This window comes from Saccostrea echinata, unplaced genomic scaffold (genome assembly GCF_033153115.1).
Source record: "Saccostrea echinata isolate AGI-Se365-2 ecotype Australia unplaced genomic scaffold, CSIRO_AGI_Sech_v1 ptg000033l, whole genome shotgun sequence".
Classification (NCBI taxonomy): domain Eukaryota; kingdom Metazoa; phylum Mollusca; class Bivalvia; order Ostreida; family Ostreidae; genus Saccostrea; species Saccostrea echinata.
In genome coordinates this window covers 25,339,826-25,355,341 of record NW_026889782.1, presented here as the reverse complement: position 1 = coordinate 25,355,341, position 15,516 = coordinate 25,339,826, and the positions used below count along the sequence as shown (strand labels likewise).

Sequence of the window (15,516 nt, the reverse complement as noted above, 5' to 3'; positions counted from 1 at the left end):
ATGAAATTCACAATTTTGGAAGAGGCACTCTTGCTCATCATAACTATGTACTTAGTTAGTTTATTTAATATCCAGGAGCAGAGAAAGGGATTTTCAAAGAATTAATGCATTTTCACTATATAATCAATAGATCCCCACCCTAACACCGGAACCCCTGACCCTGGGGCCATGAAATTCACAATTTTGGAAAAGGCACTCTTTTTTTATTTATTTACATTGTCCATTATATACATACATACATGCATATAAATGTCTACAAAAACAGTATACAATGGATTTTTTTTGCACACACACACACACATTCATACAGACACTCACACTCAATTTACGAAAACAATCCAAAAGTTACAATAAAAATAACACAAAGATTAATACATATCAAAAGTGTTTCTGTATCAGATTGGTTTCACCAGGATGATGTGCTTTAAAACATCTACTGCATCGTCAATCCAGGGTTTTGCCAATTATAAAATCTTCATCTGCAAGATAAAACAGATAAATAACAACCAGAAATATAAAAAGAAGAAAAAACATACATATATAGGGCATATCCATCAGAAAAATATCAAGACTCCCTGGTCTCTAAATATATAAACGATTTAGATCTTTTTTATATATTTATGAAGTTTGTAAAAAGGTAAATAGTGTAAATTAAAGAAGAAATGGTGTACCTAGTGGTGTACCTATTGGTGTACCTAGTGGCGTTTGATCAGCATCATTACTGCGCTAGCATAGTTGGCATATCTAACAGTAGGATGCCAGAGATAAGTACCCCCTGACATAGACCAGCGATGATTAAGGAAGGCGAAGTGACAGGAATTGAACCACCATCCTCCCCCTCCAGTGTGGACAGCACAGTTTGCCCCCTCATATCGGTCATTGTCTCTATCTGAGGTGGTGAAGTACATCCCTGACAGATCACGCCCAGTGTTTCCAGTATTTAAATCCTATCACCTGCAGAAGGACAACAAAAACTAGGCATTTATATTGCATACTTAATTCTTCATTCATACTTCATTCTTATTAAATTATAATGCTGTTGTGTATATGTAGAATAAACTCTATCTCAAAAGCAGGATATTCCTTAGTACATGTAAATGTCATAATTCTAGGACAGGTTAAAAGTTTGTCAGAGTTTTGTTATTTCTACTTATGCTATAATCTGATCTTGATGTTATTTGGTAATTAATGTATTAAGTTGTTGTTGACAAATTTATACTTTATACATATCAACTTGTGTGAGTCTTTATTAACAAACTCGCACCTGTTCAACGATAAATACATGTCACATACCTAAGGTACCGGTAGTAGGTGCGACCAGAAAAAGTTTGTATTTTTCAGCTTCATTGGCAACAGAAAATCGATCGTATAATTCATACAGTCTGCTTCCATTTACCAGTGTGATGGAAACATAGAGGTACGAGTTCTGTCCCTTTGTTAACTGATGGATTAAGTCATTTCCTGTATTAATGAAGGATAAGTTGATAAGTGTATATTGATTTAATTTAATTGAATATACCCTGATCAAGATTCAAATACATTGTAAGATTATTTTATACATTACCCACACATTAATAGACGTGTGGTTCTGATCATCAAGTAATATAGATCGATTTTTTTTTGTTCACAGTGACATTTTGATCACAAAAAAAGATCGACAAACATATTTAATTCAGTTCATTGTCATCATGGAAGACTTTAAAAATGGTATTCCTCCTCTCTTATTTTTTTTCTTTTATATCGTTGCACTGATGAATTCAAAAACGCAGTATATGAATATCGCGGGACACGAATTACATTACCAGGAAATCAGATGTTTAAATTGATTCCAAAATTGATATGTTGATGAAAAGATATTTCTTCAAATTTTAAAACTAATCAAAATTCCGTTTTAAATCCAAATTTTATTTACCGATCCATACTTCCTGTTCCGGTTTACCAAAACCAATCTTACATTCTGCCCAAGTCCTGTCAAAGTCCACGGATCCATCAACTCGTTTCTGGATGGCCTTTAAAAGATGTACATTTACGATGCTAGTTACTGAAGTTCAAATGCTATCGATAGCGTTTTACAATGCCCCCTAACACCAACACCCTCAATCCCAGAAAGAAAAATATTCATGCAATACACCGTTTCATGGTAACTGCGGCATTACTCTTTTGCAGAGCAAAATGATAAATTTTGGTGAAATTTGACGTAAAAGCAATTGTTTAATGTACATCATCTAATTATCTGTCAGCAAAACCTCCGCCAAACGTTATTAATATGCCCTGCAAAGAGTAGTACCGCAGTTATAGTGAAAGGGCTAATTGTTTTTGTTATACAAAACTGGTTTCCTTGGTCATGCAGTGATTGTATTAAATAATTCTAGTTTACTTTAAATACAGATGTAATTATGGCAAATAAAGTAATTCTATATTATATAAAATGCACATTCTTTTCAAAAATATATCACTTTACTATATAAATGTGCTATTAAATGATTATCAAAAGTTTGCCAATTGATTAATAAATAAATAATTATAAATTAAAAACTATAAATAATAATTAATTAATAAATTAAGTGTGACCTTTTTTGCACTAACAAATTATCTTCTTTGTGGTATTCAAAATTAAAACACTCAATATAATATTTCATTTATGAAGCGTTTTTATATAAAGAGCTATGTTCACTTTATCCATGCAATGGCCCTGTCCATATACCAAGTCTGAGCAAGTCTCAATATACCATTTTAATCATCAGTATAAAATAGTTTCCTTCGAGAGTCCAAGTATTGAAAAACATGCTTTGTGAAATTGCAATCTTCATGAATTTTGAAGAAAAGTGGTGTATTTGAGTACCTTCTCAAAAGATTTAAAATATTCCCACACCCCACGATTCAAAAATGAAAGCGTGGATTATAATCTTCTGAAACAGTTCTCTCATTATATAATTTAACATTTTGGAGGTCTAATGGCGAATGAACAGTCACTACCTCTGTAAACTTGTTATGTTTGACTCGGCGTTGGGAACGAGAATCGAACCCGGACTTCCCATTCACGAAGCAAGCGCCCTACCACTTGGCTACAGCAAATTTAAAATCACAATATAGATTTCTTTTATATACAAAAGTCAATTCCGAAAAAGTATCTTAATGAACTATATACCGTCCATCCTCCGTCCATTGTCTTCATATCACAGTAAACTTTGACTGGACTGAAGCCGGTCTGAAAGGGATAAATTTCGTACACACCTGTATTAGTGTAACCATTCTCACGAAGTTCCTTACAATCCACAGGAAGAACTGAAACAGGAAAACAAATTATTTAGAGACATACGTTCACAAAATATGGTCTTTCAAAATATAAGTTTGAATTGCGCATATAATAATACAAAGAAGTTATTAATAAAGACAGGGTGCTGCTTTAGAACTTACTCTTTAAAAAATCAGGCAGAATATTCAACATATTTTCAACATCTTACATGAACAATCATAGACACTGTTCCAAAGAAAGAAAGAAAGAGGTTGGTTGTACAAATGTACGCACGTCTTGTTTTTGATACACGTATTTGTTTGATATACATACAGAAAAGTTACAGAAATACATACAGAAAAGTTACAGAAATACATACAAATAGAGTAGTATCTCCAGCCAGTCTCCTCAGATGTATCACTCGTGAAGATCTCCTTGTGGGCACGGCACTTCTTCATTACAGGATTGTATCCAAAGATGACACAGCTGCCCTGACACATGGCGGCACACTCAGTTAAGGAGTAAGCTTTGTACATTCCTGAAAGTTCTGAATCTGTTTTCTTATTATCAAACTCAAGTTTCACTTTATATCTCACAGAAATACTAGAAGTCTGACACACTCTTATCAAGACAACAATAAAAAAGAAAAACCCCAAAAAGATGACCCAATTACTGCTCATATCGTACTGCGTTTTTAACTCAAGCGACAGCCGGTCTGTACAAATCTGCTAAATAATCTTTCGGCTGCCATCTATAAGTATTAGAGCCTTCGTCTTTTTCGTAAATGTGATTGGTTAAAAAAAAGTATTTTACTCGCTGGTGCGAAAGAAATTGCAGGTACCTCAGCCTATAGTGACGAAATCTAACGTAAAACGAAGTATTGAATATTGCAAGCATGACAGAGGATACCTCTTATATAATTAATGCTTCTATCCAAGTATTATATGCCCGTCTTTGGACGGAATGTATTATGTTATGGCGTTCATGTCCGTCCGTCTGTCTGTCTGTCTGTTAGCTTTTCTCGTGTCCGGCTCATAACTTTAATACTATTAGGCCTAGGATTATCAAACTCTGTAAGGCTGATACTTTTTGGGTAGAAGGTGTTCTGTCCATTAATTAAGATGCTGTGGCCAAATATGGAAAAATCCTGTCCGGCTTATAACTAGAAAACTATCGGACTTAGAATCATCAAACTTGGCCAATTTATGCATCTTCGGTAGAAGGTGTGTCGCGACCTAATTCAAGGTCACTGTGACAATTAAGTGAAATTGAAAAAACTGTCTTTTTACTATTAGATTACCCGATCCAAAAAAATGCAAGAGTATTGCAGTATGCTTATTAAAAAATGTTAAATCATGAATATACTTATTTTTTTCATTATATACTTCTTTAACAAATGTTATAAGAGAAATTCCACCTCTCCCAGGGGTGTAATATCAAGCAATGGTCAAGGAGAATTTGATAACTGTCAAATTATAGAGAGAAATTATGAGTTTAGTGTGAGGAGCTAACTGGTAGAGTATCCCTGATCAAGCAGGTGTTATCTATATGTCTTGGGAACGGGGCAAAAAGAATCAGACGTGTTGGATTAAATTGTAGGCTAACCTAACTTTTAAAATGAATTTGGTGAAAAGTTATTAAAACTTATTTGATATTGTATAATAAATTAATTTGATATTGCAAAATAAACTAATTTGATATTGCATAATATAATTAAAACTAATTATACGGGGGGGGGGGGGGTGATATTGGAATGAATTGCAGCTTAAAACTAGTCTTACATTAAATCTAAAAAAAAATCAAGTATTTAAAAAAATGCTTTAATTATGGTAGATAGTCCCTACGAATCTAAGAGTAATACAGGAACCTTATTCAAATGTTGCATCAAGATTACACAAGCTGTTTTTTTTTTTTTAGAAATCTTGTAACAAAAAAAAATCTTTGTTTTCAAATTTAATTTCAGAATGACATAAATATGCATTTTTATTGCACTAAAAGCAGATAGTAGGTATAGATCCATTCATCCGTTGGGAGTAATGAGTGGAAACGCATCCAGTGAAAGATTAATTAATGGGTTCAGTGTATAGGAAGGCTAGCTGTCCCAATCATTTCTTGTAGAGGATCTCTGATCAAGCAGCTCTTATCTGTTCCTTTGGGAATTAGACAAAAGAACTGCTTGTCAGTTTATAGCATATGTCATTTGATGGTCAGTCTTTTATTTTTTTCTTCATATATTAATTTGATATAGATTAAGTTGTTAAGACTAAATTGATATTGTTTAATATGATATTTTTATTTATTTTTTCAAAATATCAACTAATTCAGAGCATCATGTCTCACAAATCTGAAAGTTGGGGGGGGGGCTGCAGATTGGCATTCCCCATGCTCTAACACAACCAGTTGAAGATCCATAATGTAATATTTGTTATAATTAATGCCTATACCACAGGAGATGTATAAACAAATATTATAAGGAATGGAAAAATCATTAAAATCCTTGCATCAAAGTTGACACGATTTTCTTGCACTCTAAACCGTTTATGAAAATTGAACAATATTTGACGGGCGAATCATGCTGTGGCGGGGCACTTTATTTTGGTTTGTTTTGCTGCGCAACAAACAACAGTACAGGAAAAAGGAAATAAAGTAGCATATAACTGTACGTAGAACACCAAAGCTTAAAAAAAGGAAACGTTTGATTTCAACTGATCAAAAACCAGTAAAGCATATGTGATTCTAGACTGATCTGAGTCCGCGCATAGTGTCTGACTCTTCTTTCTTCTGTTAAAAAATTCCATTAATATTTAGTGTGACTCTACCTAGAGTTTTAGTCCTTTTTATTTAATCTTTATTACACAAGTAAAAAATACAAGCGCATTTTCTTAATTTCTTACACAAGATGCCTAATTTTATTCATTTACTTTTGAATTTATGAACTTGTCTCAATAGCTACCAGAAAAAAAGATGAAGATATTAATTATACTCCGCATTCTGACCAAAAAATGAGGTCAATTTATTTTATAAATTAAGGGTAACGCTATACATGTTTTCTGATTTTCCATCGCCCAAATAAGAATAGCGATTGCATTGGATTTCACAGTTCACACATTTTGACAGTTTGTTTCATACTTGTGTATTGATAAGAATAATAAACTTACTATCTCTTAGGCGTTGACTCTGCATTTTGTTGTCTGTTAATCATACACAGGAGTAAATGATCAGGTGACAATTAGTTGGAGTCTCGATATTTGTTCTAGTAACGTCATTTTTATGTAATTTTTGTAAACGTATAAAATTTTAAAAAAGTACTATCCATGAATTTTTAGTTAAATGAAACATTCGATTTCCTTAAATATATTTTATATTTACGTTTTATGCTAAGAAACAGGCTAAATTCAAATAATGCTTTTAAAGCAATATGATCTGCATTTTTGAGAATTTTATTTTGCTATTAAAATGTGTTATTATGATAAATTTGTATGTACTTTAAACCTTTTTTATCAATTAGACAGAAATAAAGTGTAAATTTTTTTTCAGAATAAAGGATTCTGTACAATCAAATATATAGTTTTATACGAGGAATCAATATTGTACAGGACGATAATAATGCAATTTTGCTCCAATCAAATCTTATAAATAGTTCTTCAATCGCAAATATGAATAACAACAGTTTTTTAACGTTCTTTTTCTGTCATTGAAATAGTTAATTACAATTTTGCTACATAAATTTCTGACATCAAAGTAGGAGCTCATATTGCTTTAAAAATCACCTTACAAAGACAATAAATATCCAAGATATTCAGTAATATAGCAGAGAATTACATAAGTGTGTTTCAAATAACAATATGGAAACATTATATAAATACATGAATATACATAACCGTTAATGCCACGAAAATTTATGATTTCAAGATATTGTAGGGAAATCTTAACCTACTCACTTACTATATGAGAAATTTGTCTTTGTTAAGCATTTGGGATCAAATGGAAAACAATAGGCCCATGGGCCACATCGCTCATCTGAGTAACTTTGACCATGCTGTTCTTTACCAGATTTCCCCCTTGTAATACCTATTTTGGCCCGGCCCTACCCCCGGGGGTCATGATGTGAACAATTTACAATCTACACCACTCCAGGATGCTTCCACATAAGTGTCAGCTTTTCTGGCCCAGTGGTTCTTGAAGATTTTTAAAGATTTTTCCTATATATTTCAATGTAAAACTTGGATTCCCTATTGTGGCCCCGCCCTACCCCCGGGGGTCATGATTTGAACAATTTACAATCTACACTACCCCAGGATGCTTCCACATAAGTTTTAGCTTTTCTGGCCCAGTGGTCCTTGAGAAGAAGATTTTTAAAGATTTTCTTCATATATTTCAATATAAAACTGGGATTCCCTATTGTGGCTCCGCCCTACCCCCGGGGGTCATGATTTGAACAATTTACAATCTACACCACTCCAGGATGCTTCCACATAAGTGTCAGCTTTTCTGGCCCAGTGGTTCTTAGAGAAGACTTTTAAAGATTTTTCCAATATACTTCAATGTAAAACTTGGATTACCTAATGTGGCCCCGCCCTACCCCCTGGGGTCACGATTTTAATAATTTAGAATCTACACTATCCCAGGATGCTTCCACATAAGTTTCAGTTTTTTTTTTTTTTGCCCAGTGGTTCTTGAGAAGAAGATTTTTTAATGACCCCACCTTATTTTTGTCTTTTCTTGATTATCTCCCCTTGTAAGGGGACTTGGCCCTTTATTTTGATAATTTAAACTCCCCTTTGTCCAAGGATACTTTGTACCAAGTTTGGTTAAAATTGGCCCAGTGGTTCTTGAGAAGAAGTTGAAAATGTGAAAAGTTTACAGACCGACGGACAACGGGTGATCAGAAAAGCTCACTTGAGCTTTCAGCTCAGGTGAGCTAAAAACTAAAACGCAGTTTGTACCAGCAGATGTGAACACTGTACATATAATACAGCATTCAAGGCATGCACATTGACATCTTTAGATCTTTACTCTAAAAATGTAGCTTTACATGCATGAGATATATTAAGACTTAAGAAAATCTTTAAAAAATCAATTCCGCTAGCAATCCCTCCAAACAAAAGCTACCGTGACTCAAATTGATAAAATATTAGTGTAATCCCCAAACGTACATACGGATGCTTGCTAGACAAATTAAGAACTATTAAATTATCCATTATTTTGACTTTGATCTTTAAGCACCAAAAATTAAGAGAATTGTAAATTAAGAGAGGTGCAGTTAGCTTACACTGTAATTCGATGGAGTTGGCACACACTTGAAAGCGAAAATCAAGTATTTCATTCACCCAAAATTGCTGACGATTTAAACGAATCTGGAGAAAGGTCCCGTCCTTACATGTATAATCTAGTTAGTTCTTTTAATTCATCGGTAAACATCAAATTCATTAAAATAGAAATTAACTAAAATGGAAATCAAATGAAATGGAGATTTTTTTTTAAATGCTATTGGGTGTGATACAGATTTTGACATGTATTGTTTTTATTATATATTTAAAAATTTCAAATTTGCCCATAATTAAAATAGATATGCATTTCTTATCTGTTTTTGTTGTATATCTGTTTTTATAATATTTCTCAAGTCTTATGGTCAGTAAATAATAATTCAATTTTCCTTACTTTCATTTATTTGAACTAAAGTATTTCTACGGAGAGATTTTTCTGTTCATTTTCCAATGAATATAATGTCAAATTTTAGTAACCGAACTACTTTTCAATTTTTTTTTTTGAAACGACTAAATCTGTATATATAATTCATCGTGGGACTGTGTTATAAACTAATACTCTCTCAAACGAATGATTATGTTCTTTTCATGATTTAACTTCAGCTTCTGTAAATCTTTTATATTTCATTGTGTCTTTTAAAGGAAATATTTCAATCACGTGTTTTTAATTTTGAATTATACAATAACAAGATGTGTTTGTGAAACACTGATGCCCCCGTATGGCAGCTTATGGCGAAGGTTAAAGTTTCTCAAATGCAAGGTTAAATTTTTTTCAAAGTAAGTAAAACGGCAAGGTCAAGGTCAAATGGTGCCCAAGGGAAGGTCTTGTCACAATTGATACACATGATCGTGAAATGTGAAAGCCGTAGAACCAAACGTTCAAATGTTATGACCAAGGTTATTTTTTTTTTAAAGTAGGTCAAACTCCAAGGTCAAGGTCAATGCCACAATTGTTGGTATCCTAAGGAAGGTTTCGTCACAAGGAATATACATGTGAAGTGTGAAAGCCCTAACACCAACTGTTCAAAAGTTATGGCCAAGATTAAAGTTTTTCAAAAGTAGGTCAAACTCCAAGTTCAAAGGGTCAAAGTTGTTACCTAAAAAGGTCTTGTCACAAAGAATGCATATGCGAAGTATGAAACACCTAACACCAACTGTTCAAAAGTTATGGCCAAGGTTAAAGTTTTTTCAAAAGTAGGTCAGATTCCAAAGTCAAGGTCAAAGGGTCAAAGTTGTTGGTATCTAAAGAAAGGTCTTCCCACAGGAAATGCATATGTGAAGTATGAAAACCCTGGCATTAACTGTTCAAAAGTTATGGTCAAGGTTAAAATTTTCAAAATTGAAGTAGGTCAAACTCCAAGGTCAAGGTCAAAAGGTCAAAGTTGTTGGTATCCAAAGAAAGGTATTTTAACAAGGAGTACACGTGAAGTATGAAAGACCTAGCACAAATTGTTCAAAAGTTATGACATGTGAAGTATGAAAGACCTAGCACAAACTGTTCAAAAGTTATGGCCAAGATTAAAGTTTTATCAACAGTAGGTCAAACTCCAAGGTTAAGATGAAAGGGTCAAAGATGTTGGTACTCAGAGGAATGTCTTGTCACAAGAAATACACATGTGAAGTTGGAAATCCTAAGCTCCATCTGTTCAAAAGTTATGGTCAAGGTAAAAGTCTCATAAAATTTTGCAAAAGTGGGTCAAACTCCAAGGTCAAGGTCAAAAGGTCAAATATGATGGTACCCAAAGAAAGGTCTTGTCACAAGGAATACACATGTGAAATATGAAAGCCATATCCCCAACCAATCAAAAGTTATGGGCAAGGTTAAAGTTTTTGCTGACAAACAGAAAGACAAACAGACAGACGGACGGACAGGGCAAAAACTATATGCCCCCGAATCTTCGATTACGGGGGCATAAAAATTCATGTTGAGTAGAGAAGAGGAAAATATTCAAATAAATTATTAAGCGAGGTAATTGCTTTCAATGGTTAAAGCTGAACACGACTCGTAAATAGGCAATCGCCATTTTCGATATTACTACATGTATCTACAATATCAGCACCGGGGTATACTCTTCGCATTCGTTACACCTGACTGCTTTACTGTCACGGGTATCGGCGTGGAATGGCGACCTGTGTTCTTGCTGGTTATCTTGCATTACCTTTGTTTACATTTTATTGCAGTTACGTGTATTAACAAGTGTTTGTATAATGCACTGACCTGTGCAACTGTTGTAAGTTTCTTTGGTATCTTTCTCTCCTGCATTAGAATATTTTGTCGCTACCGAGTGCTGTATAGCATACGTCCTCCTACACTGGTGACGATTGATTACACTGAACAGTGACCAAGTCAGTGGCTTTATATAGGGGTCCTCAGATATAGCGAGAATCCGATCGAATATGGCGGACACATTCCTTTTACGAATCGTGTTCAGCTTTAAAGCCGGGGTTCGCAAGGGATATAACTCTGTAAAGAAGCACGTGTTTTGCGTATTTTATTTACAAGTAACAATTTACATTGCATTAGTACAAATTGAAAACACAACTAGAAAAAAATTAAAACCTCTTATGTACGTTATAAAAATTTAAATGATAAAAGGACCTAAATTAGACTGTTTTCTTGATTTGAATGTTAACTTATTCTCACATTCTCATGTACAGTGCCCACTGTCCAATCCGACAACTGTGCAATCCGGCACACTGGACTTTCCGACCTCATATTTTATTCCCAAAAATTTCTTTATATTTTATATAGAACAGAACACTGTATATTCCGACCACTGCACATTCCGAATTCCGGCGCTTTATTGTCAACAAAACTAGATAATTACATTATGATTTCACCTGGGTAATCCGAAATAATTACACAGGTGTTCCGTAATTAGCCGCTGGTCAGGTAACATGAATGTCCCGTTTGGCCACAGGATTGGTCTACTTAGAGAGTAGTTAATACATGTAGTATGAAAGTGTTTATGTAAGCGTTAAATGATCAGTTTTTGAATTCAAAAATTAGGCAATCAATTCTCTTTATTGTTATTGATTTTATTCTCCCATTTAAGAATAGCATCCACGCGACAGAAAATAAAAAGAGTACATGATATTTTGATTGCATTTACCTTACAGAATAAATAAGATTTTTAGCTTGAAATTAAAATCAAACATGCAGTCAGTCCTTCATAAAGCCATGTCGAGAAAAAAAAGAGTACGGCGAACGTAACATGTAGACAATACACAAGTTGAATGCAACGTACATCTTGTCTAAAAGAAAAAGTTTCATTTCCGGGTTAATATACACTGAATTAAACAAGACTGTGCACATAAAAGATTTGCAGGATTCGTCGGAAGCAAAAATACCGCTTTAAGCTGCCCATTAAATGTTAAAATATCACGATTGTTTGATAGAAATTCAATCGCAATCACAATGTTTTAGAGTTACATCCCGTTTTTATGAAAAGTCCGTGAAAGAATTAATAGCACAGTCTATGTTGAGAAGTAAACAGTGGAGAAAAATCGGAGAGAAATGTAGATCGAAAAAAAAATAATACCACTGTGTAAAGAAGGTACATGTAAACGAAATATTTACTTTAATTTCTACTGCTTTAGTAAAATGCTAAAAATTAAATTGCAACATCTCGAAGCGATCGGCAGTTCCATCTGTTTTGTCCATTAAAAAACATCATATATTACTACAGACTTTACTAATGCTCAAAGAAATGCTTATTAACGAAGGTATATTTTATACAACAAAGAAACACACAAGTATGTCAACATTTTGACAATTAAATACACGTGTACTCTAAACCTAATGAAAAATGATATTTGAAGTCATCTGACACCAATCATAATGCTAAGAAATATTCAACACTGGGTAATCCGACACACTGTCTAATCCGATATTGATTTTATTTCCCGCAGCATGTCGGATAAGAGAGGTTTCATTGTATTTCGTCTGCACATCAACTTTATACAGGGCATTTATTGTCAATCAAGTTGTACGTGTATAAAGGTGTATCGACAAGCAAATTTATTTCCAGACTTTTTTTTAAACCTAAAGATATTCTCATTTTAATATTTCGTTGCACTCAAATCAACGTGTGACCGTTGACACATTAATTGCCAACAGACAACAAAGCAAGTTTCTGCCTTCTTTACGTTGTAATCGCTTTTAAAATTGCACGTGCAATTTTTCATAACTTAAGTAATTGAAAACTTAGTAAATTATTATATAGGCAATATCATAGCGGGGAATTCTTTATTTTTACAACTTGAAAAGAAAATTTTACCGGCCTTGAGTACTGCAGGCCTTTAGATCCGCCTGTAATGTCAGCATGTAATTTAGTGCACAATTTTTCGAGTTAGCTAAATAATGAGTATTTACATGAAAAGTTACACGTTTTTCACCAAAACTGAATTATAAGCATTGACTTCATAAAGTGTGCGATTCGTTTTTTAGATTCCTTTCTCGATAAACAAAATAATTTATATAGTCAATCCTATAATAACTACATAATGTTCAATGATACAACATACATGTATTTAACGAAATAAAAATTAAATTTACAAAATTAAGGAGACAAAAAATTGCTTTAACTCTATTTGAAGTTTCTCTGTTTTCAGTTTACTCTTTACAGAAATTAATTGTTACATTTCTATTAACGGTGGAACTGGTGAATACGCCTTAAAGCTGGGGGAAATGGAACTGATGCATTTGCAGACATATTATTAATAATATCATTTTATTCATAGTTCCCAATTTCTTGGGAGTACATTTTCAAGCCCACCAAGATCATCGTTGATTTCTTCTGCTGCATCCGTTTGTTTGTTTGTTGTTTAACGTTCGATGTTTTCCCTTTTAGTTACTCGGTAGATCTGACAAACCTTTTTGTTTGTTGATAGATGAACTGCTGTATTTGTTTACTGAGGCATTATTTTTATGGCCAGAATGCTGCTGCATTAGAGTTGGCGGAATCCCTGCGTGTACAATTGTTTTCTTACGCTGAGATTTACCTTTAGGGCTTCTATACCAGCTTCCTCACACATCAACTTTATTATGTTTCTTAGAGTGGTTTTACCCATGGGTTGTGACACATACCACGAATCCCCAGTCGGTTTCCTATTTATGTCAATGTAGAAAGGTGAATCTTCGGCTAGCATTTTTTCGGGCCTTTTTCTCTTGTTGTACGATAAATACGTCTCCACTGGTTATCTTGGATTACCTTAAAAATTGTATTTCACGATTTCAATGTTCAGTTCTTACTACTAATTCATCATTTACAAGTAGATAAAAATCGGAATAAGACATGCAATAGGGGACTACCTTTGTCTTCAAACATTTTGGCGCAAAAATGCTCTTGTTTCACCAGTCAGTTCTGTGCGGTTTTTTCTTGCTCTTTTAAAAAGAACTTTTCACCTGTCGATGTTTAACTCTATGTATCCCCATCTAAGATTGATGTGTTTTGTTCTGGTCCGCATTCTAAAGTACATTGAATTGTTATGATATACGCATTGTTGCAGAAGACTTTCGGGTTCGCTATAAAACAAAATACAAGAGTTATATTTAGTGAAAGGGTTTTCCTATTCTTAAAATAGAAAAAAAAAACTAACGGATAATAAAGTAAAATACTTCCCAAAGAAAATTGTAAGAATACAAGGTGTCTACTTTTGTTCTGAATTAAGGGATCTGCCCTTCTATCTTTGTTCCCTTTATCTTGTTAATTGTCGTAGTAGTTTCATTTTCGATAATGGGACATCCCGGGAATATTTAAACTATTTATCTTCTATGATGTTTTGAGCAGATCCCTTCTCTGCTAAAAACGATTGATTTTAAAGTATAAGGCTCATTCGCATTTTAAAACAATTAAGGTCATTAATTCGAATACTAAGAGGTTTTGAATCATTAAATCTTGTAAGATGATGCATCTTGGGGCCATAAAACATATTTATTAACTAGAACTGTCCAAAAGGGACAAATACCCCCCGCTGGGTTTTTCAGAGAAAGAACCAAATCACTAATGTTTTCTAGATGTGAGAGGTGTTCACAATTTCCTTAAACATTTACAGTGAAAATTTAATTACTCATTATATATTTTTATACGTCCGTCTTACGACGGGACGTATTATGTTATAGCGTTCATGTTCGTCCGTCCATTAGCTTTTTCATGTCCGGCTCATAACTGAAATACTATTAGGCCTAGAATTATCAAACTTTGTCAGCTGATACATCTAGGGTAGAAGGTGTGTCGCACATTAAAACCAGGTCGCTCTGACCTTTAATAAAGACGCTATGGCCAAATATGGAAAAATCATAAGTAGAAAACCATTAGACTTAGAATCAAAAAACTATGTCTTTTAACTTTTAAATTACACAATCCCAAAAGATGTCAGAGTATTGCAGTATCTTTATTAAAAAAGTGTTAAATCAAGAAAATACTAGTCTTATTTTTTTCATTATGTTCTTTACAGCAATCTGTAACAACAAAAATTCCACCTCTCCCATGGGTGTAATGATCAGGCACTGGTCAAGGAAAATTTTGATAGCAGAAAATTGCATGTCAAATTAGAGATAAATTAATGAGTTTAGTGTGAGGAGATAACTGGCAGAGCATCTCTGATCAAGCACATCTACATCTCTTGGGAAATGGGCAAAAGGAATCAGTCTCTTAATTAATTGCTTTTGTTGTATTGAATTGTTCTTGTTGGCTAGTCTTACTTTCAAGATAAATTTGATGTAATTAAAACTAATTTGATATTGTATATAATAATTAAAACTTATATGATATTGTATAATATAATTTAAACTAATTATTTATTGTACATTTTTTATTTGAATTTTTATATCTTTACAACAAATTGCAGACTGCCTTGTCTCGCTAAGATGTCATTTGAACAATTGAATCTAAACTGTTTATGATAATTTAACAATATTTGATGGGCGTATCATGCTGTGGTGGGGCACTTTATTTAATGAATGAAACTAAGGTGCAGCCTAATAAAACATCAACACTAATAATTACAGTG

General features: G+C 33.4%; 1 protein-coding gene across 1 annotated transcript; it reads right to left on the bottom strand.

Annotated features, from left to right (window-relative positions):
* Positions 1 to 695: 695 nt before the first annotated feature.
* On the bottom strand, positions 696 to 13,653 carry LOC133198320 (techylectin-5B-like). Its single transcript, XM_061334425.1, has 7 exons — positions 13,507 to 13,653; positions 12,783 to 12,814; positions 3,615 to 3,856; positions 3,149 to 3,285; positions 1,913 to 2,009; positions 1,397 to 1,461; positions 696 to 947 (listed from the first exon to the last, which is right to left on the bottom strand). The coding sequence occupies exons 1-7, from the start codon at positions 13,651 to 13,653 to the stop codon at positions 696 to 698; spliced, it is 972 nt and encodes a 323-aa protein (XP_061190409.1).
* Positions 13,654 to 15,516: the final 1,863 nt, after the last annotated feature.